Consider the following 22928-nt stretch of genomic DNA (forward strand, 5'->3'; position numbering starts at 1 on the left):
GGAGGCGGGCGATTGTCGCGAATCGCCGTCTTCTCATGATTTACATGTTGTAAGGCATTTTGATATTGAATATCGGGTGCCGGTCAACTCGTACCTAAGTCAACTCGCAACGTAGTCAACTCGCACGTTTTTTGGTCAACTCGCACGGCATTTCTGGTCAACTCGCACTTTTCAAAGTCAACTCGCACGCCTCGAAAAAATATATAGAAATAGATAAAGGATGTAATGAGATCAGTAGTTTATAAGAAGTTTATAAGTAAAAATAATAATAATTATGTCCTTTTTCAATAATCTGAATATAAATTTGTCACATTTAATGGCTCTTTTACACTTGTGGTCGGTGTTTTTCACGGGTTATATGAATGTTTGTAATAGGTGTGAAAGGTCTTATATACAACTAACAATTATTAAAATGGCAAAGCATTAATCAATTAAACTAAATTGGTATGATAATTAATCAGTGATACTTTAATGTTTGTCACAAAACGGAGAATGTTAATTTAGCTGGTAATATAATTTACCTTGTAATTAAAATGTTTTACTGTTATAATCAGGTGTGAGTTAAAATAAAGAAAACTAAAACGAAAATTAGGTGATGTTTGTTGCATGCGGTTATTTCATAATAGATAAAAGTTTCTTAGTTATGTATATAAATCGACTAAATTAAGAATAGGTTATCATTATCAACATATATGTGCTACGAAATACAAACGTATAGTGAATTCATGCGTTTTTTGTGTGATGGATTATCCGTGTATATTGTGTTCAAGGAATGTGGGTCCAAGGCAGCAAGCAATTGAATGCGATAGTTGCCAAAAATGGCAACACCGAACATGCGAAACCGGTAAGTACCATTCATGTCATTGTATACTATAATATAATAATAAAGTACAAGCACTGTGCTTGAAAAGATGTATAAAACAGATGAGCAAAAAGTACAAGCACTGTGCTTGATTGAACTACAATGTAAATATCTTGTAAATATTAAAATAAAAAAATAAAATAAAAAATACTTAGATGAATATTACACTCAACCGTGGAGACAGCTATACAGTAGTTGGAGCTTTCCGCAAGTCCCAACAAGACAAAACATATTATTTCAAAATTGTGTTAGTAAACCTCTTCTATATTTAAATTATGTCCAGCAACGTTTAACTTTAACTTTAACTGAAGTTTAACTTTACAATATTAAATTACTTTTCAAATCCCAGTTAGAATCAAATCAAATATCAACTTTCGAATTGCCTTCGGAAAATTCAAGTTAGTAGTTTATAACCGTAATAGTTGGGCGTTGTATTTACAAATAAATTCACTTCCTGTATTGACAGGTCGCATCCGTACACAAATTACTCTCATAAATAAAGAAACGGTCATGGTAAGATAAATAACAGTTTGGTTTTTCAGCCATTTAAGTTTAGGTTTAGTTTTATTGAAACTAGTTAAAAACTCATGAAATTCAATAAGCAATGTAGCACTTGGGTCTGATGTGTTTTTTCCAGTTCAGTTACGCCTCATGTCTCATGTCATCATTCATGCAGGCAGTCAGCGACAATTGGTAAAAAATTGACATAACAGGACTCTTGCAAGTTCTTGCAAATTTCCCATCACAACTGCGATTTGTTTACAATGTAACATTTGCAAATCCTAGGACTTGTTAGACTTAAAATGTGTAAGTCCTAAACAAAAAGTGTGAGTCCTAAGTATAATATACTATTATCAATGAATTTAGACAAAAAACATAAAAAATACAAACAAACAAGATGCATTAACCAGGTCTCTCATTTGATGAAACAATTCTAATGTCAAGTAATGTTTTTCCTTAGGACCCATTTTTGCAGATGAATTTTAGCTGACATCGTGAACAATGTGCTTTTAAGATGTAAACAGTTAATCGCACACTGTAAACCTGCAGATAACAAACAATAAATTTCATTGGTCCAAAGCAAATGATTATTGGATTAATACTAGTGCTGTAATATGTAATAACAAAAGCTGTCGGAAGGACTCGCTACTTGAAAACAGCCTGCAGATGCACATAGTCTTTAACTTTGCTTCTATAGGAATTATTTTGCGTCTCAGACGCAAGAGGCAAAGGTAAAAATATCACTTCACAATTGTCACTGAATGCTCAAGTTATAAAAAAGTGAAGATGAATTATTTCAATATGCAAAAACGGAATACGGACAAAACCCCTCCCGGATAAAAAAAACCTCTCGTCATTTTCATAGGGGGCGGACAAAAACCCTCCCATGAATAAACATGGGCGGACAAAAACCCTCCCATGCCATGAAAAAAACGGGGGCGGACAAAAACCATCCCGTACAAGAAATTTAACACTGACAAATGTAATTGTTTCACTGAGTGTTGCATTCATCTGACAAAATTACCCATTGCGTGTTTTGTGTATTGTGTATTCAGGGGTGTGAAATTGAAAGAACATACCGCTTTCTAATGTGCATATATATCCGATAATTCCAATATAATAACAACATCTATTTAAACATAAACATAAAATGAGGCCATTTATAGACAAGTGAATTTAAATTTAGATTGAATGCAATACGATACAGTGCAAAGTTTAATCGCGTCATACGCTCATTCATGCAAAAAACATGCTTTCCGGGAAGTTTTTGAAACCTTTGCAAAAATGAAAGTAAAATTCTGTTAACAACTAATAATTCGTTAGCATGTAACTAATTTGTCTTAATTACTTGTTTAATTTATCTTTGACTGTAACGTTTTCAATTGCATTTTTGCAGACAATATATAAAGCTTACTGTTTTGTCAAATATGTCAATGATTCGGTTATTTAGGCCCACATAATCAGCAAATCATAACAATGAACTAGTTAATGGCATACAATTATATATATCAAAATAGCAAATTGTGAATCTGCAACTGCGGACAAAAACTCCACCGTGAAAGCAATTAAACACCGACAAATGTAATTGTTGCATTCAATAATCCGCAAAATTTACTCAAAATAGCAAACTGTGAATCTTCAACTACTTTTAGTTTTTAATAGGTTTTATCACAGAATCAATTGAAAGCAATTTAACGCTGACAAATGTATTTGCTTAACACATAATTGACGTCAAATGGGTGTAAAATAACAGCATTTCAATTCGGAATTAGTCAATATATAGTGTAATGTAACCTACTGAAGTGAAGTCACTATTACAAAAAATAAATATCTCGGATAACCGACAACAAATTCGGAAATGACCGATTTCGGATTAAAAATTCATAAATAATCGTTGGTACTTGAATTCTTGGCTCAGATTTCACGGGATGGTTTTTGTCCGGTCCTGTTTTTTCATGGAAGGGTTTTTTGTCCTTCCCCGTTTTTTTATGGGATGGTTTTTGTCCGTCCCCTTTTATTCATGGGAGGGTTTTCGTCTGGCCCCTATAAAACTGACGGGAGGGTTTTTATCCGGGAGGGTTTTTGTCCGGCATTCTGCAAAAACAGGTGTAAAAAAACTAATTTTCTGTTATATTTCGGTAGACAAATTGCGTAATCTACTTGACAATAGGAATTTCTAATTGAAAGGATAATAAGCAATGTTTAACCCATAACCACTTAGATACATATTTTTACGCATTTGTAGTCCCTATAAAGTTACATTTACCGTAATTATAAAAGACCATTTTAACTAGATTCTTGAAAGTTTTAAAGGCTTCATTTCCAACCCATAGGTACCGATGAGCAGCAAACAGCATGAAACCTGAACAGACTGCGGGTTACTCGCAGACTGTTCTGGTTTTATGCTGTTTGCACATATATATATATAGCCATTTTCACTTTGCTTCTGAGTGGGAAATGGCTAACACATAAATTGTTGTCAACATTTTTAGCTCACCTGAACACAACATGCTCATGGTGAGGTTTTTGATCACCTTTTGTCCGTTGTTGGTCATCAACATTTACCTTGTTAACACTCTAAAGGCCACATTTTTTTGTCCAATCTTCATGAAACTTGGCCAGAACATGGGTCCCAATGATATCTTGGAAGATTTCGAAAACGGTTCCAGTTGGTTGAAAATCATTGGCGCAATGGGGCATGGCGGTTTTCCTTATATGGCTATTGTAAAACCTTGTTAACACTTTTGATGTCACATTTATTGTCCAATTTTCTTGAAACTAAGTCAGAACATTTGTTTGAATGATATCTTGGATGAGTTCAAAATTGGTTCTGGTCTGTTGAAAAACATGGCCACCAGAGGGCGGGGCGATTATTCTTATATGGCTGTATGGCTTTCGTAAAACCTCGTTAACAATCTAGAAGTCCCATATTAAGTTTAATCTTCATTAATCTTTGGTAAGAGCATGTGTCCCTATTATGTCTTGGACGAGTTTGAAAATGGTTTCTTTTGGTTGAAAAACATGGCCACCTTGGGTTGGGGCAGTTTTCCTTTTATAGCTTTAACTAAAACCTTGTTTACACTCTAGAAGTCACATCAATTGCCCAATCTTTATCAAACTAAGTGAGAACATTTGTTCTAATGATATCTTAGATGAGTTCGAAAATGGTGTCAGTCTGTTGAAAAACATGGCCACCAGAAGAAAAGCATTTTTCCATATGTGGCTTTATGGATTTAGCAAAGCCTTGATATCACACTAGAAGTCACAATTTTAGTCCAATCTTCTTGAAACTTGGCAAGAACATGTGCCCCAATGATATCTTGAACAAGTTGGAAAATGGTTCAGGTTGGTTGAAAAACATGGCCACCAGGGGGTGGGGAAGTTTTTCTTATATGTCTTTAGTAAAACCTTGCAAACTCTCTAGAAGTCACATTTATAGTCCAATCTTCATGAAACTTAGTCAGAATGTTTGTTCTAATGATATCTTGTCTGAGTTAAAAATGGTTCCAGTCTGTTGAAAAATATGGCCGCCTGGCAATTATTATTAAAAAGGGATATGTCAGTTTCTAACTACAGGATTATAGTTTAATTTATTGTAAGTCACACTTAAAGGTCCAAGTTAAAATTTGACCAGGAAACAGCATTTCTGGACTGTAACTTTTAATATTCATCCATCAGGGATGGAAATTAACAGTTGCCTGATCGCCCAGGGTGACTAATTTAAAATGCTTAAATAAAACACTAGTTTTTCTTACAAAATGCCAATTTTAATGAAGATTGAAAACATAGGCTAAGTCTTATTGTAAGTGTTACTTTCCAGGCAACAGAACTTAACGTTAATGAGCACCACAGTGCTCAGATCTACAACTATATCCGCTTCACTCGATACCAGAGAGGGCAGCGTATGAGAGCTGTAGACTTTTGTTTTGATGAGCTTATATCAACCAGGTAATACTGTTTGTAACTGATAGCATGTTCCTTTTGCTTTAATCAGTCCTTCTGTCTTACCGGTACCCTTTTGCCTCAGTTCATGGCTTTTGTTACAGTGTATGTCCACCAGTATATAATGGGGGACATATTGTTTTTGCCCTGTCTGTTGGTTTGTTTGTGTGTTTGTTTGCGTCAAACTTTAACGTTTGCCATAACTTTTGCAATATTGAATATAGCAACTTGATATTTGGCATGCATGTGTACTTCATGGAGCTGCACATTTTGAGTGGTGAAAAGTCAAGGTCAAGGTCATCCTTCAAGGTCAAAGGTCATATATATGGGTCAAAATTGCTCATTTAATATACACTTTTGCAATATTGAACATAGCAACTGGGCATCTTGCTATTCGGCATGCTTGTGTACTTCATGGAGCTGCACATTTTGAGTGTTGAAAGGTCAAGGTCAGAGCAACCGTCTGTAGGTAACATTATTTCATTAAAGGGACTGTCAACCACGATGACAATGAAAAGAAAAGTTGTAAAATACTGTATTTTAATACAATTATTAGTTTATATTGATTAAAATATCACGACTGGTATATTACTTGAAAAAAGTTGTTAAGTTTTTATATGTTCAGTATATTCGGTAATAAATTTTACTGGGTATGTCTACCAGTTAACTATAAATAACGCCAGTGGATTGATCATCATTGTCACGTGGTAAACCCAGGAATGCAAATTGTGCATGCGTAGTGAATTGTATATATATTTTATATATAAAATGATCAATCTACTTGCGTTATTTATAGTATGTATATCGTTATGTCAGTTATTTTTCGCCATGAACATTCGATTTCACATCGCGAAATTTTATTACCGAATATACTGAAAATATGAACTTTTTTCAAGTAATGTAATATACCAGTCGTGAAATTTTAATCAATATAAACTAATAATTGTAAAAAAAATACGGTATTTTAGAACTTTTCTTTTTTCGTTATTTGTGGTTGACAGTCCCTTTAATGTATATGTACCTTTGTGATAAAACATTGTGTAAATAATTGCATTATATGCTATATAGCACTTATTATTAAAAAATGTCACTCTTGCTTATAAATGCTTGGTATTTTGGGCCGGAGTCCTTAATCTTTCATAAAATATTGTCATTGTCATCTTTGTCCTTTGCATTGACAGTTTAGTACAGTCAATGACATTTCCAATGCCAGTAATCATAAGTAAGCCAGGATACCTACTGCTGGGCATTGTGTTTCACAAACACATCTTGTTTACCTTGAAAACACTGGAACTGCTTTTTTATTTTAGTAATTTTGCTAATGTTAACAAAAAGGTATGAAGTAAAAAATGTATGATACACACTTCCGAAGCATTTCAGAATTCACAAATTTGAAGGAAATTAGATAATTTAATTAGTTTTTTTTAATGTTTAAGTTTTTTAATGACATTTTTGCTCATTTGATGTTTATAATATATATTAAAGGGGCCTTTTCACAGATTTTGGCATGTATTGAAGTTTATCATTAAATGCTTTATACTGATAAATTTAAACATTGGATCTAAAAATCTCCAGTAAAAAAATCAAGAATAAAATTTATAAAAAGAAAAAAATGTAACCCTCAATAGGGCTTAAACCACTGACACCTAGAGTACTGGAGAAAAAAGTCTCCCATTTAGACCACTCGGCCATCCATGCTTATACAATGAGTGATGTATTTTATACTTTATATATGCAATCCTCGTAGTTTCACAAAATATTACGACAACAACAGAACTCTCCAAATTATTCAATCGTTTTGCGTTGCAACGCTTTATAATTTTCAGGTTTTTAAATCTTCAAAAGATGCATATAATTGCTATTTTAGAGCATGGTAAATGTTCAGTATTACTGTTTCCTCACAAATATCATAACTAAAACCAAAATTTGCGAATCTGAAACAACTTTTTTTTAATTTTGTCAATTTACCAAAACGTGAAAATGCCCCTTTAAATAAGATAAACTAGAGAAGTCCTTAGGCATAAGAATTTGGATTACTTGTACATTACTTTCAAACCTCCTTAAATCAAGCTCTGCATGTATTCTTCATGTATCATGGTCATGTTTCAGACTTGACGAGACTACTTACACTATTGATGAAGTGAAGGACATGCTGAATGGTTTATTAATGAATGTCCAGGGAGAGTTGGAGGGAGAGCTGGTCAACTCGGCCCACACCAATGTGCTGCTTCTCCGACAGATGTTCATGCAGGCAGAGAAATGGCACCTGAAACTCTCAGCTGATATATCTGAGCTCGAGAATAGGTAGTGCATGTAGTATTATTTGATGTCCAGGTTCAATCTTATTTGTAATTGTTTCATTTTTCTTTTCAGAGAACTAGTTTGAAATTTTAATAGCGCAGGTGTGCTTCTTTGTTTATTGTATGTTTTTGTTAATATTTATTTGTCACAAAAATATTTTTTTGCCGTCACAACAAAATTACAATAGAACTGTGTCCTTCCGCTCTTGTCCTAACTGTAACATTTACATTCTTTATTTTGAGCTCGACTATTAACCAAATAATTTTATCTGCAATTTAGCAGAATTATGTCTCCTTTTTTCACCTAATAATTTGGTCAATGTCTCAAAAGCACTGTTCCTGCATCAGGTATTCATTAGAAACTTAACAGATGTATCTGAGTGCGGTCACTGAACAACTTCCATAACTCTGACTTACAATTTAGCATAACAATACCCCCCTTTTTGTTTAAAAAAGTGATTCTGGTTATGGTTTACATTCTAGATTTGAGTGAAAGTTGAAATTCAGGTTAAAGAAGTTCATATCCCTGTAAGTACTGCATCATCATGCAGAGTCACAGACCAAGGCCCATAAGTCTGACCAGCAATTTAGCAGAATTATGTCTCTTATTGTACTTTTTGTCAAATAACAGTTTGGGTCAAGGTAACTATTACTAACATAAGCTTAAATAACTGCTCAATAACTTCAGTTAGAATATAGGTATTGTGCTGAAATTATTTGTGTAGGTAAGTTTCAGGCTACAGAAGGGCATGAATGCATTATGGTTAATTGGGGTCAACGTCACTGTCACTCACATTAGAAAAAGTGTTTCCACTCCATCACATTTTTTTGGATGAAGGTATTTTGTTCGTAGGATGCTTCGTGATGACCTAGGGTGACATTACCTTTGGGACCAGTTGTAGGAAGGCCATTATTACTATACATATTACTATAAAAACAGAAGAATTGTAAAGCATTCTGTCTGGGACAGAGCTTGTAAAATAACTTGCTAGAAATGATCACCATCTGAGACAGCATGTCCCATTCAAACCCGTAAGGTCTAGGCAGTGTCCGACAAATTTCTTATTTTTCAGGTAGCCCACTGAGCTACCAATAAAAATATTTGGTAGCCCATAACATTTTCTTACAAAATGATAAGAGGCAGGTTTTCATCTTTATTTTATTTCTTCATTTTCATATACATAATATGTATACATACATATACATAAAACAGCAAGTAGTCTGATGTACATGTAGTCAATATCGTAAATTAATGTTACAGTACAGGCACCGTGTACCAAAAATGTACCAAAGAAAATCATATACTACATGTAGATATTACATGTATGTGCACATGTATGTGTACTTAAATTCGGACAGCACGTTAAGTCGTAAACGTAAATAAAGCGTTTAGATGATCAAAACGATTGACTCGTATGGTGTTAATCAATTCAATTGCCCTTTTTAACAACAAATACCGAGTTTCAAGAAATCAAGAGTATTAAAGCATTTATTTACTTGTGTCCGACTTTAAGTACTGTTCGAATTTTCAAATTGCATCCGTATGTTATGACACTTGTGTGCAGTCAGTATACAATACAATAATTGTTTCAATAATGAAGGAACTCGTGTTTACATGATATTTTATTAAGAGAAAATGACAATGCCAAATAATTCGCGATATACGCCGGTACTTTAGTTAAAATTCACAACGAAACTTTTAATGGAAATTAAATGATCTCAATGTTGTACCCGCCACTAAATTTTTTATTTACAAATAAATACACCCACGCCAATTTTCGCATGCTTTTTACCAGGACAAAGAAATTCATTTCTTAAATGTAGAATTTTGTAACCTAAAATAGCTGTAGGCCTACACAACGCGTGCAAACCGTGGCAGGTTATTTACGCATGTTGCAATACAACGGTCCTGATTGGGAGCTTATTTCATCATATCTTTAAATAGAACCATATGCCGAAATTCATTTGACACTAGACAATTTCAGACGTTTGTGTTTATGACTCTTATTGTCTATATTACCCACCCATAATTTGGTTTAAAAAAAATAAATCTGGTATATATGGGATTATTGATAAACAGTCGATTAATCTAATTATTAATTGACAATGCAAACTAATTAGCAGGTGTTAACCGCGTTCACAAAGTTGTCATTAATATTCATTTTCGGTTTCGTTACCGTTTTGAAGAATCCGCTATTGTTTTGATTTATTTAATGTTTGGCGTCCTTCGATATTTAACGACATCAAAAACGTTGTCGCTATTACTCATTGTTGCGGTAAACAAAGAATTCCAAACTGCGAAATGATGTTGCATCATGTGCGCCAACTATCCAACCGGCTCTCATTATATTACTAGCAGACGACAAATGTTGATTCTGATTGGATGATTAAAATACACTGTTACTGTTTAAGACATTACCGCAAGTGATCGGTGACTGATTAGATAATTGATTGCACTTTGTTATCGGATTATAAGCAATACACAGTGTACAAACACATGGTCAGCGTGTTTATTCTACGTATGTCTGTCAATAAACCGGGCTACCGCTCTTATAAATTTATAGTAGCCCAGGCAGGCGTCAGCTGGAAAATTTCAGTAGCCCGATGAAAAATTTCGGTAGCCCCCGGGCTCCGGGCAATGGATTTGTCGGATACTGGTCTAGGATTCTGTAAGATTTACAGAGATTTACAAATTTTCTTGGCAACTGACTCAAGATATTGCCCACAAGCATCTAGGTAGCATCTAGGTAGTTTGATTAAAGAAAGTGAGATTAAACACTTGTTTCTGTAACACGTCAGTTAGCATTTCACTCATATTTATGATATTCTTTAAGGGATATATTAGATAAGATAGCTGAGTTTGAAGAGCAGCAGTTTGCGGGCACGAAGAGGGATACAGATTTCCACTCAGTGCTCAAACATGTCAAACTTGGGCCCATGAATGAATCGGGGGGAACACAGCTCCTTCATATGGTAAGCTAAGTGACAACAGAAGCAGATGGTAATAAGTTAAAATTTGTCTGTATTCAGGAAACAAAAAATTATGAAATGGAGGCATTCTGTTTGCACTGTTTAATGTATTGTTCTGTTAATGAACATGCAAATTCACATGCCGCTTGCCTATGTAGTAGTGATCAAGCTCTTGGTGTACCTTGATTTAAGTGATTGGACGATGGATATAATGATTGCACATTTTTATGTCCCCCACTATAGTAGTGGGGGACATATTGTTTTTGCCCTGTCTGTTGGTTGGTCTGTTGGTTGGTCTGTTGGTTGGTTTGCGCTAACTTTAACATTTTGCAATAACTTTTGCTATATTGAAGATAGCAACTTCATATTTGGCATGCATGTGTATCTCATGAAGCTGCACATTTTGAGTGGTGAAAGGTCAAGGTCATCCTTCAAGGTCAGAGGTCAAATATATGTGGCCAAAATCGCTCATTTTATGAATACTTTTGCGATATTGAAGATAGCAACATGATATTTGGCATGCATGTGTATCTCATGGAGCTGCACATTTTGAGTGGTGAAAGGTCAAATTCAAGGTCATCCTTCAAGGTCAGAGGTCAAATATATGTGGCCCAAATCTCTTATTTTATGAATACTTTTGCAATATTGAAGATAGCAACTTGATATTTGGCATGCATGTGTATCTCATGGAGCTGCACATTTTGATTGGTGAAAGGTCAAGGTCATCCTTCAAGGTCAGAGGTCAAATATATGTGGCCCAAATGGCTTATTTTATGAATACTTTTGCAATATTGAAGATAGCAACTTGATATTTGGCATGCATGTGTATCTCATGGAGCTGCACATTTTGAGTGGTGAAAGACAAGGTCATCCTTCAAGGTCAAATATATGGGTCAAAATTGCGCATGTTATGTCACTTCTGCAATATTGAAGCTAGCAATATTATATTTGAAATGCATGTGTATCTCATGGAGCTGCACATTTTGAGTGGTGAAGGGTCAAGGTCAAGGTCTTCCTTCAAGGTCAAACGTCATATAGGGGGACATTGTGTTTCACAAACACATCTTGTTCAATGATTAACATACAAACCAACTATGCATGTTTTGAAATTACTTCACTTGGTGATGCCAAATCATTCTTTATGATGAAATCATATTATTAACCAGGTTTTCCGAAGGAAAAAACTGGTTATTAGATAGGCGAATGTCGGCGGGTGGGCGGAACAAGCTTGTCCGGGCTATAACTTTGTGGATCATTGTGAGATTTTAAAATAATTTGGCACATTTGTTCACCATCATTAGACGGTGTGTCGCGCGAAAAAATTACGTTGATATCTCCAAGGTCAAGGTCACACTTTGAGTTCAAAGGTCAAAAATGGCCATAAATGAGTTTGTCCGGGCCATAACTATGTCATTCATTGTGAGATTTTATAATCATTTGGCACATTTGTTCACCATCATTGGACGGTGTGTTGCACGAAAGAATTACGTCAATATCTCCAAGGTCAAGGTCGCCACGACTAAAAATATATTTATTTTGAAACAAAGGGGTTTAATTATAAACAATCAGTTTTAGTTGTATCCCTTTATCAGACTTTTTTTTTCAAATTGAAAACCTGGTTTTGTGACAATTTTGTCACTTGTTTTCAACTTGGTTTAAACATGAAACATTTTTACTTGTAAATGTGATGAAAATAATCAGTTAATTGGTTATCGAAATATGAAACTTGATGGCTCGAACTGGCCGGGACCGACAACGAAAGTTCTAGCCATCTCAAATTTGAGCCAACAGATTTCTAATATATTTTTGTTTATGAACATGAATCTGCAATAGATTTACATCTCTAGTTGAAGAGTATTCATACTGCCTTAACATTGTACTTATTTCTGCTATTGAATTAATAAGAACCAAATATATAATACATATTTGTATTTATCAATAATTTTTAAGCACTTACACATACAAAAAAAATCATATCGTAAATGTGTATTATAAAAGGGCATTTTTACGTAGTACATTTACAGGTACATGTAAGAAACAATACTTAAAAGCAAAACATGCATAAGGGCACATGGCTAAAATATTAAACAGCACTACAAAATTCATTATTTATTTGCTTGGGTTTTTTTGTTTTGTTTTTAAAGAATGACATGGATGTCAATCTTTGCTTTGTTTTTGAGTTGTTGTATAGATTAGATATAAAGTTTTCTATTCCATCAAGTTGACATTGTAGATGTTGTAATGCAGCCGTTACAGTAATTATAATACTGCATTTACACACAAAAAAGCCAGATGTTAAACAATGTCATTTTTTACTCAAATCAATTAACTATTGAGTCAATGAACTGTTTGCAATTGTTGCATGTTTTTTATCAAGCGTTCAAAATCCATTAACGGCTTTATGCCAGCCAAGGTGAGTTCGAGCAGAATGAACAAAAGAACGTGTGAACATTGTGACCGGGACTGTGAAAACAGCTCAAGCCATCCAATCATTTGACCCTAGAGAATTCGAGCCATATGACAGAAATATATAGCAATAAAAAATCGGTACTTTGAGGAGAGTTCCAGCTAACGGGAAATTCGAGGCAAGCGAGGTCCAGCCAGCATGTTAAGACTGTATTACTATCAAGCTTCTGCTTGGTTAGGTTTTAACTTGAATCGCTGAATGTCTTGCCTCTCAGTTTTTTATTGTTGTTCCTTAACCCTTTGCATGCTGGGTAATTTGTCTTCTGCTAAAATGTCGTCTGCTGAATTTCTAAAATTAGCATTTTCTTCGATTTTTTTCAAAGAATACTATCAGAATAGCAAACAGTTTGGATCCTGATGAGACGCCATGTTCTTTGGCGTCTCGTCAGGATCCAAACTGTTTGCAAAGGCCTCCAAAATTCGGTTCCCGCACTGAAAGGGTTTATATTAATGAGGAGCATGGGCCCATATAGTTTTTCATGGAATCTTCCTTCATCAGGTTACACTATAAATTCAATATTTGCAGAAAATAGAAGAACTTCAACAACAGAATGATGACCTGAAGATGACTATTGGAAAATTTCAGTCTGGAGTGAGTTTACTCATGTGTCATGTATACTAGTATCTTGTTTTTTATATTTTTCATTACCTTCTTTATTAGTCATGTTCAAAATTATAAAAAAATATAAGAGAAATATTGTAGATAAGTGGCGCATGTAAAAAGTGCTCATTTAAAAGAGCACTTGATTTACTTATAAATAATCAGTGAGGATGGCTAAAAATGTGCTTAATGGTTGTGCTTAAAATGTCGACCCAGATTTGCCTGGGCAGTCCGCTGTAATATATCATTAAACTGGTTTCAGCAATAACTGGGGTATTGATGGCTTACTATTGATTTTTTGTCCCAGTCTGACAAGCAGAGACAGATGCTGGAGGAAGACTTACGGAAAACACAGGCTCAAATGAAGTCAGGCAATACGGTAACTGAAACCGATTATAAAGTAAATACATTTGTATACATCTTGACAACATGAAATTTTAGCTGAGACAAAAACCTTATTAGAATTTATATGATTATAATTATATATCAATATAAGGTACAAAACATTTTATTAACATATACAAGGTTTGAACACAACTACTAAACAATCCAATAATTTTTCATGAATTGTTGTATAAATTGTTGTGTTGTTTTGTTTTTGCAAGGGAGTTGAGACAGAAGAGCTGAGACGCAAGATGGCTGCTTTGCAATCAGAGTTGGACAAAGATAAGAAGGTACTAGTATAAAGTCATTGTTTTGAAAAAACTGGGCTTAATGCATGTGCGTTATGTGTCATCCCAGATTAGCCTGTGCAGACCGCACAGGATAATCAGGGACGACACTTTCCGCTTAAACTTGATTTTCAGTAAGGTGGGACTTCCTTGAAACTAAAAATACCATAAAAGCGGAAAGTGTCGTCCCTGATTAGCCTGTGGAGTCTGCTCAGGCTAATCTGGGACGACACTTTACGCACATGCATTAAGCCCAATTTTCACAGAACAAGACACATACAGTCATTATTTTGAATAGATTTCATGTTGGTTATCACTTGGGTTAAAGTTAATTACAAATAAAGGCATGCCTTTTGTGAGGTTGCCATTATTATGGAATGTGTTGATAAGGGAAACTTTAAAAATAAACATTAAATACATGTTTTTGTATTATATTAGTATAAGATACATTTTGTTCTAATGTTTTGGCAGAAGAAATTCCTCTAGTTTTTAGTCATAATTTACAGTTTGGTAGAGAGGAAAAGAGTGTATATGGAGGATAAGAGTAAAGGCTCTTTTTTATTGAAAAACACGCAAATGGTGACTGACATGGTTGTGTTGTAGAATTTAGCACTGAATTGACCTGTAGGTTCAGGTCAGTCAAGTATTGAGTCAATGAATCAAAGGTTGAAAGATGAATAAATGATTGAGTCAATGAATCAATGATTGAATACAGGAATCAAGGATTGAGTCAACGAATCAAAGATTGAGTTGACGTTTTAATAGTTGATTTGACAAATTAGGGAGTCAACAAGTATTGGGTTTAAATGTGTAGTTGTTAACAAAAACATGTGGTTATATAATACAATTGATTTTTATGAAAACAACCTTAAGGCAGAGCAATAGGTTTTCTCTCTAATTTAATTTTAATTTTATGAAGACGTTTATTTTTGTAAAGAAATGTAACTTGAAGTTATGAAAATAATCAATAGCATAATAATCATATACATTTTAAAAACATTATTTGCCTGTATTTGACTGTTTGTAATTCTCAATTCCCTTATTCTGCCAACTTGCAGACTGGTAAGGGAGGTAATGATGGAATGGAAAGTGACCTTGTGTCCACGAAGCATGAACTACTGCGGGTGAGAGACATGCTGGAGATGGCAGAGAAGGTACAACATCATGCGTACACTTTCTCTAAATGATAAACCTTTTACAGCAAGGCAAACACAAAGTGCAAATGGCTTTATTTAACCAGCATAAAACCAGAACATCCTGCGAGTAGGCTGTTCATGTTATATGCTGTATGCAGCTCAGCAGTAAAGTAGGGTTGAAAATGAAGCCTTTAAAACTTGACTCTTTTAAAGATCTTTTATTAACATTAATTTTCTAAGCGACTCACTACAATGGGTCTAATTGGGTATCTGAGAGGTAAAAAGGTAAAGAAATATACTTGCATTACACCCAAAGACTTGTGTGCAACCGCTCACACTCCTGAATGTGTTAGGAAATACATTCTGGGATTTCAATTGAAGCAGAATCCTGCTGTTTGATGCAAGCATTTTGCAATTTTCTCACTTTTGACTCCTGCCAATAATCTGCCTTGCATCATTTTGATGCAAATGTTACCGGAAACCTTAATAAATAATTAATCCTATTTAACCCTTTGCATGCTGGGAAATTTGTCTTCTGCTAAAATGTCTTCTGCTGAACTTCTAAAATTAGCATTTTCTTCGATTTTTTTTCAAAGAACACTATCAGAATAGCAAACAGTTTGGATCCTGATGAGACGCCACGTTCTGTGGCGTCTCATCTGGATCCAAACTGTTTGCAAAGGCCTTCAAAATCTGGTTCCCGCACTGAAAGGGTTAATACAACTTGTGTTAATCACATGTATTAGACTAAAATGTATACTAAGAAACATTTACAGATAAATTAACTAGTAGGCACAAAATAACTCTGTGCTTCATTATTTAGACCCCTGAAAATTTTATCTGACCCGTTAAATGTTCAAGCGCACAATCATTTGACTCCTTGTTTTCAAAATCTATTGAAATCCCTGACATTTGTATCATACTCCTTTAGTTGTTTATTGGTTAAGCACAACTTTTTTATATAACAATCTGTTATACAGAACAAATGTGTCTTAGGCCAGCATAGAATGAAGAATTCTCATTTGAATTGCACAAAATATTTGTCTGATTAAATAAATACACGTAATTGTTTTTGACCAATTAATATCATGAACATATCACAATAACTCAATTTTTCATTCATATGACCCATAAAACAAAAACATTTGTATAAAATATATTTTAAAGTGTGATTTTTAAGAGTCTGCAGATCACATGGGAAGTTTTGGTCTGTTACTTGCTTTCTTACTGCTAACCATGTTGTTGCTGTTTTTTTTCACATAAGGAACTGGAGAAAAAAGTGAGTCAAACACAGCCCTTCAAAAACCTCAAACAAATGTTGATGAAGAAAAATGATACCATGAAGGAACTAAGAAAACGTTTACAAAAGTAGGTGTTTGTTTGTTACGACTTTTTTTCTTCTTTTGCGTCTACCTTCTGAATGTTAATTCTCATTATGTAAATGCCTTACATGAGAGTTTTCTATGTATAAGGTTTGATACATGAACTATAAAAAACATACTATTTAAAACATATATATAGTTATAACCAGTTTTACTGTTTTTACTGTCATGATTATCGTTACAAGGAAAAATGTGTGAATGGATCATCATTACATCTCGGTAATTTAGATTCCTTGTAAAGGCACTGTTATGTGATTCCGAAGATAACATTAAAACAAAGTATTTTGCTAAATTTATCGCCCATCTAATCCCTTATAATCTTTTCAAAGTAATGTATGTTCATGTAGTAATAGTAATCATAGACTAAGACTATACTTGACTTGAAATGTGTGATGTCTTAGTGAATTAACAAACACCAAAACATGTAGTCTAGATATAACATCGGTTTGAAAAAAACCAACAAGTAAATATGAATGAATTTAATATGGTTTTATAGTAAACCCTGTACTTTGTTTGTTTCAGATATGAGTCGGTGGATGATGAATAGTTGGAACACATTTCCCAAACTTGTGCATTTTAAAAACATACTCTTTACTCAGATATACAACAATTTGCATTCTTATATATAACTTCTCAAAATATACTATTGTTATGATGTATGTTGATTGGTTGATTGAAAATATTATATGATGGATAAGTGATTCAAATTAGATGAATGTTTAGTGTATACGATTATTAAATTTTTTTAGAGATATTTTACTGTACCTGTAGATCTCTCAACTTTGTTAGATGACCAGTGCACATATTGCTCATGGAAATCTTTAAGGATAACGTGTTGTCCGTTGTAAATCAGTACACATGTGTATAAATGTTTTCTTCTTACAATTTCTTTTCCTTAAACCCTGGACAGTTTTGGGGACCATCTGTAAACTTTTACAAATCATTCTGGTACATGGCATATGTAGGTCTACAGAGCTTGAAATAGATGTCATAACTGAAAACTTCACAAATATTCTTTGTAACCACAAGGGTCAGTGGTTTAATATTTATTGGTTAAAATCATCTAGTTGTCCTCTACTTCATGCGTTCAAATCAATTCCTCTGGGTTTGAACATGACCATGTCCTAGTGGCACATGATTTATACATTCTTATACAGCCAAACAACTTTAAAAAAAAAGTATTTTTCTAAAATTACAAGGTCCTGTGGTATATTATTTGGCATATAAAAATTGTATTGTGAAAGCTTAAAAAAGTTCCCGTGAAACTGTAAGGCTAACTTTGGTATTTGTTTTTTTGCATGTACCTAACATCGTATGGGCTGCTTCTACAAAGTTAGTTTGAATCATGGCACTGTGGTCAACATTGCCCCTATCATCAGTCTATTGTTTCCTTTATATTCTTCTTGTATAGCTGTTTAGTATTTGTTAGTTAAGATACTTTATATGATACTCTGCCAAGTGTTTTCAAATAATATACCTGGGGTCTAAATTTCCCCCACCCTGGTTTTTATTTAACACAAAATATGACCACCACCCTTTTGTTTTTTTTGGGATGTCAGATTTTTATTCTCTCCCATGTCAGCTTTGAAAATATAGTTATTAAATATTGTTTGGAGTAAAAGGATGAATGGATGGAACAGTAGAATTACATGTTACATTTTGTTTAATGTTGATGATATTAACTGTGTTAAATTATTTTGAATGTCTCTTGTTTTGTATGACATTAAGTAGTTTGCACATTAAAGCTCTATACTTTTCTGTGTACATGTACATATCCTGTAATCAATTTAATTCATGGTGTAGAATCGGTTCAATGAAGTCTCCGTTTTTATAACCAAAAAGCACCCTCTCCATAGCAGAACATGTCAGACTACATTATTTCTCCTCGAAGTAAAGAGATTATATAAGACAGACTTCAACTGCTCATGTTTACATTTGATATGTATGCATGTAATAGGCACTCTATTAATAGGCACTCTATATTTCTGTTCAATGCATTTTAAGCTCAGGTAAGCGCTTTAGAGCCATCATGGTCCTCTTGTGTAGTTGAACCTCTCTGAGCAAGTCAAAAATGCTGTAAATTTTTAAGTTGTTAAAAATTACTCAAATGAAAAATACATCGGTATGCATAGCGTCTTTGTCATTTAAATGTTTGTGGTACCATTCCCCTCTCTGTCGTACACGTAAACACTAAGGAATTGTATTAATACAGGTAGTAATTTAGCCCATTTATGACTAGTGGACTCTCCCATCCTTCTAAATTGGATCAATTTTTTTCCAAAATTAGGATGTCTAGTATATTTATTTTTATATTTAGAATATTTCTTACTGAAATTCCTTTAAGCAGTCATGCGGCGTCTCATCTGGGTCTACGCTGTTTGCCAAGGTAATTTTTCTAGACGCTAGGCATAAGTGGGTTAAAGATGATATTTTGGGGAAATGTGTGTTAATTAACAAGTGTGTCTGTTAGCATTCAAATAGAATGCTTGATTAAAATCAAGAGCTGTCTCCATAGGATGACATATGTCCCTGATAAATGCTTTGATAGAAATTATGAGCATTTTTCAAAAGCTTAATGCATATTTTGAAATCTAAACGCGGACCCTAAGTTCAAGATCAAAGGGGTCAAAATGTGTGTGCGTATGGAAAGGCCTTGTCCATATACACATGCCTACCAAATATGAATGTTACATCTGAAAAGACATAGTAGTAATAAGCATTTTTCGAAACCTAAATGCAAAGTGTGACGGACAGTTAGACGGACGGACAGTGCGATCACTAAATGCCCCTTCTTCGGGGGAATAAAAACATGTACGTGTACAAAATGATTATTTTTATGCGACAAGAGAACTGTTGACTAATGTTTGATTTGATTAGCAAAGTTTGGAAGCCCACATGTTTTTAGGGTTGATATAAAAAGTCCATCAAGGTGAGTTACATATAAGTACATAATGCAAAAATTTTATTATGTATGGAGAAATAGTTTGTTAAATATTGAAGTATATTGTACAAACAATCATACATGTTCATGTAAATCTTGTTGAATTGTATTTTTATGCCAACGATTTCGTTCTTCTGTCTCTACTTCAGTCTGTCAGTCTGTCCCGTTTTTATGTGAAGTATAACTCAGGAATTATTGAGGGTACTGCACCTTTTCTGTATTTGTTTTTCTTTTATGCATGTGTATTTAATTCACACATTGCATGATATGTTTTCTGCTTATATCCTTGCGCTCAAAATGTGTATGTTTTAGTATTTTGGATAGTCTTTGGGAAAACTGGTCTAAATGCATGAGAGGACAGCAGAGACTATTCCGGAATGGCACTCTCCATTTTTATGGAATTTTTATGCTCCCTGAAAATTTTCGGGGAGCATATAGTGGCCAGTTTGGAGTTCCTTCCGTACTTCCTTACTTCTTTCCTTCCTTCAGTCACACTTTTGTTACCGTTTCTCATAGCACCTTCAATACTTTACCCATCTCTTTCATATTTGGCATGTAGGTACCTTGCATTGACCTCTACCTTTTGATGAGGTTTGAGGTCACTGGGTCAAGGTCAAGGTCACAGAAGCTAATAATAATATACTTTTTCCGTCACACTTTTGTTACCGTTTCTCATAGCACCTTCAATACTTTACTGATCTCTTTCATATTTGGCATGTAGGTACCTTGCATGGACCTCTACCTTTTGATGAGGTTTGAGGTCACTGGGGTCAAGGTCAAGGTCACCGAGGCTAAAAATATACTTTTTCCATCACACTTTGTTTACAGTTTCTCATAGCACCTTCAATACTTTACCTGATCTCTTTCATATTTGGCAGGTAGGTACCTTGCATGGAACTCTACCTTTTGATGAGGTTTGACGTCACTGGGTCAAGGTCACCGAGGCTAATAATAATATACTTTTTCCGTCACACTTTTGTTACAGTTTCTCATATCACCTTCAATACTTTACCGATCTCTTTCATATTAAGCATGTAGGTACCTTGCATGGACCTCTACCTTTTGATGAGGTTTGAGGTCACTGGGGTCAAGGTCACCGAGGCTAATAATATACTTTTTCTGTCACACTTTTTTACAGTTTCTCATAGCACCTTCAATACTTTACCGATCTCTATCATATTTGGCATGTAGAAGATACCTTGCATGGACCTCTACCTTTTGATGAGGTTTGAGGTCACTGGGGTCAAGGTCACCGAGGCTAAGAATAGAATTTTCCGTCACACTTTTTTTTACAGTTTTTCATAGAACCTTCAATACTTTGCCAATCTCTTTCATATTTGGCATGTAGATACCTTGCATGGACCTCTACCTTTTGATGAGGTTTGAGGATACTGGGGTCAAGGTCACAGAGGCTAATAATAGATTTTTCCTTCACACTTTTGTTACAGTTTCTCATAGCACCTTCAATACTTTACCGATCTCTTTCATATTACGAATGTAGGTACCTTGCATGGACCTCTACCTTTTGATGAGGTCACAGGGGTCAAGGTCAAGGTCACAGAGGCTAATAATATATTTTTTTAGGTGGTTATTAACACATAGATTGACAAAGCGCATCATCGGGGAGCATCCATCAGTTTCACTGATATTTTTGTTGGTTTAAAGAGCAATAATATACACGCGCAGTAAGCCTGGTTTTTCCAAAGAGTGGCTCATTTATGTTCTACATGTTTCTATGACACAACCATGCATCATGTCTTCAAACAATAATCATAATATATGTATTGTTTGATGCTTAGATGATGTGCAAATTGTTTTCAAGAATATTTAAAAACAGGTGTTTTAATTTTAACTGGGACAAATCCATTTTGGAGTCATTACTTTTTACAATGGAACACAAACAAAACATAGAAATTTTTAAAAAACACAGACAATTATTTGGTTTCTAATTTTAAATATAATTGTTATATTATTGTAATTGTTGTAATAAATAAATGCTCATAAAACTTATAAATATTTTAAATTATAAACTCTTCATACTTAAGTTCACTACAAACCGAAACTTTTAGCTGGAGCTGGAGTGTAGTTAATTGGATATAAATTATCATGTATTATCATTGTTTGAAAAGGACATATTACATTGCACAAAATATTGTTATACACAATTTTGCATACACTGATTTCACTCAATTAGACTCATAACAGTGTGTGATTCAGGCTTAATGTTGAGTACACGACTCTACTTGTTCAAGGTTTCTCAAGATACAAATATTAGATATCAGTCATGATATTAAGCCCTTTACTACTTAGATCATCTAAGTAGTAAAGGGCTTAATATCATGACGGATATCTAAGTTAGATGTGTATTTTGATGCATTTGTAGTACCTTAGAAAATTTAAATTTATTGAAATTAAAAAATTTCAGACCTTTCTTACTAGATTCAAGTTTGCAAGGCTTCATATCCAAACCTTAGATACTGATGAACAGCAAACAGCATAAAACCTGAACAGACTGGGAGTTGCAGACTGTTCTGGTTTTATGCTGTTTGCACATAGCCATTTTCACTTTGCTTCTATGTGGGAAAGGGTTAATGTCTGATGCCGGGATTGATGTTCATCATGTTTTCATGTTACTCAAGACTAAGTCATTCCATGAATTTTCGAGAGTTTTATTGGGCATTTATGCACAAAAAGACAAGGGAAAAATGTAGGATCAATTTCTATCAAAAGTGTCGTGTTCTTTATTGTTGTTGTTTTATTCCTTGTTTGAGAAAAACATATTTATCTTATTTATTATTATTATCAAGAATTAATTTGATTGCAAAAACAAGAATCTGAATATCATTATGTTCAATTATATTTCGTTTAACAGGTACACATAACTAAACTTCTCAAAATTATTAAACATTTTTTATAGTAATTGTACCTAGGAATGTCCTAAAGTGTTTGCATTTTGAGTCACAATTGCACGTTAGAGGCAAGTTTACATGTACTACCTGTAGCATAGTATGTTGCTATTATAGACTGTGTTCGGTCCATTTTCTCTGCTAAGTGAATGTAAACCTGCTATAAATACATGTGCACATTGTACAAGACAACTTATACTTTTGTTGTCTTTCTTAATTGACAAAAAGGAGCAATAATTATTTTAAGGTT

The 22928-nt window shown here is 34.0% G+C and overlaps 1 protein-coding gene across 3 annotated transcripts; it reads left to right on the plus strand.

Annotated features, from left to right (window-relative positions):
- Positions 1 to 1308: 1308 nt before the first annotated feature.
- On the plus strand, positions 1309 to 22870 carry LOC127859493 (leucine zipper transcription factor-like protein 1). Of its 3 annotated transcripts, XR_008039413.1 has the most exons (11): positions 1309 to 1375; positions 5184 to 5311; positions 7415 to 7609; positions 10440 to 10578; positions 13568 to 13633; positions 13950 to 14021; positions 14248 to 14316; positions 15372 to 15467; positions 16714 to 16817; positions 17354 to 20384; positions 20708 to 22870. XR_008039413.1 is itself a non-coding variant. In XM_052396975.1 (10 exons), the coding sequence occupies exons 1-10, from the start codon at positions 1373 to 1375 to the stop codon at positions 17376 to 17378; spliced, it is 897 nt and encodes a 298-aa protein (XP_052252935.1). In that variant the 5' UTR covers positions 1309 to 1372; the 3' UTR covers positions 17379 to 22870. The 3 variants fall into 3 exon arrangements, 2 of the variants coding, with proteins under 2 accessions (XP_052252935.1, XP_052252936.1); XM_052396975.1 differs by having other exon boundaries at positions 17354 to 22870; XM_052396976.1 differs by lacking the exon at positions 1309 to 1375 and adding an exon at positions 3237 to 3260 and having other exon boundaries at positions 17354 to 22870.
- The last annotated feature ends 58 nt before the right edge of the window (positions 22871 to 22928 follow it).

The sequence above is a fragment of the Dreissena polymorpha genome, chromosome 15, assembly GCF_020536995.1.
Source record: "Dreissena polymorpha isolate Duluth1 chromosome 15, UMN_Dpol_1.0, whole genome shotgun sequence".
NCBI classification, from domain to species: domain Eukaryota; kingdom Metazoa; phylum Mollusca; class Bivalvia; order Myida; family Dreissenidae; genus Dreissena; species Dreissena polymorpha.

Coding starts and splice junctions, on each gene's coding strand:
- LOC127859493 (XM_052396975.1), top strand. Junction 14,317..15,371: donor AGTTGGACAAAGATAAGAAG/GTACTAGTATAA, acceptor GCCAACTTGCAG/ACTGGTAAGGGAGGTAATGA. Junction 16,818..17,353: donor CTAAGAAAACGTTTACAAAA/GTAGGTGTTTGT, acceptor TGTTTGTTTCAG/ATATGAGTCGGTGGATGATG.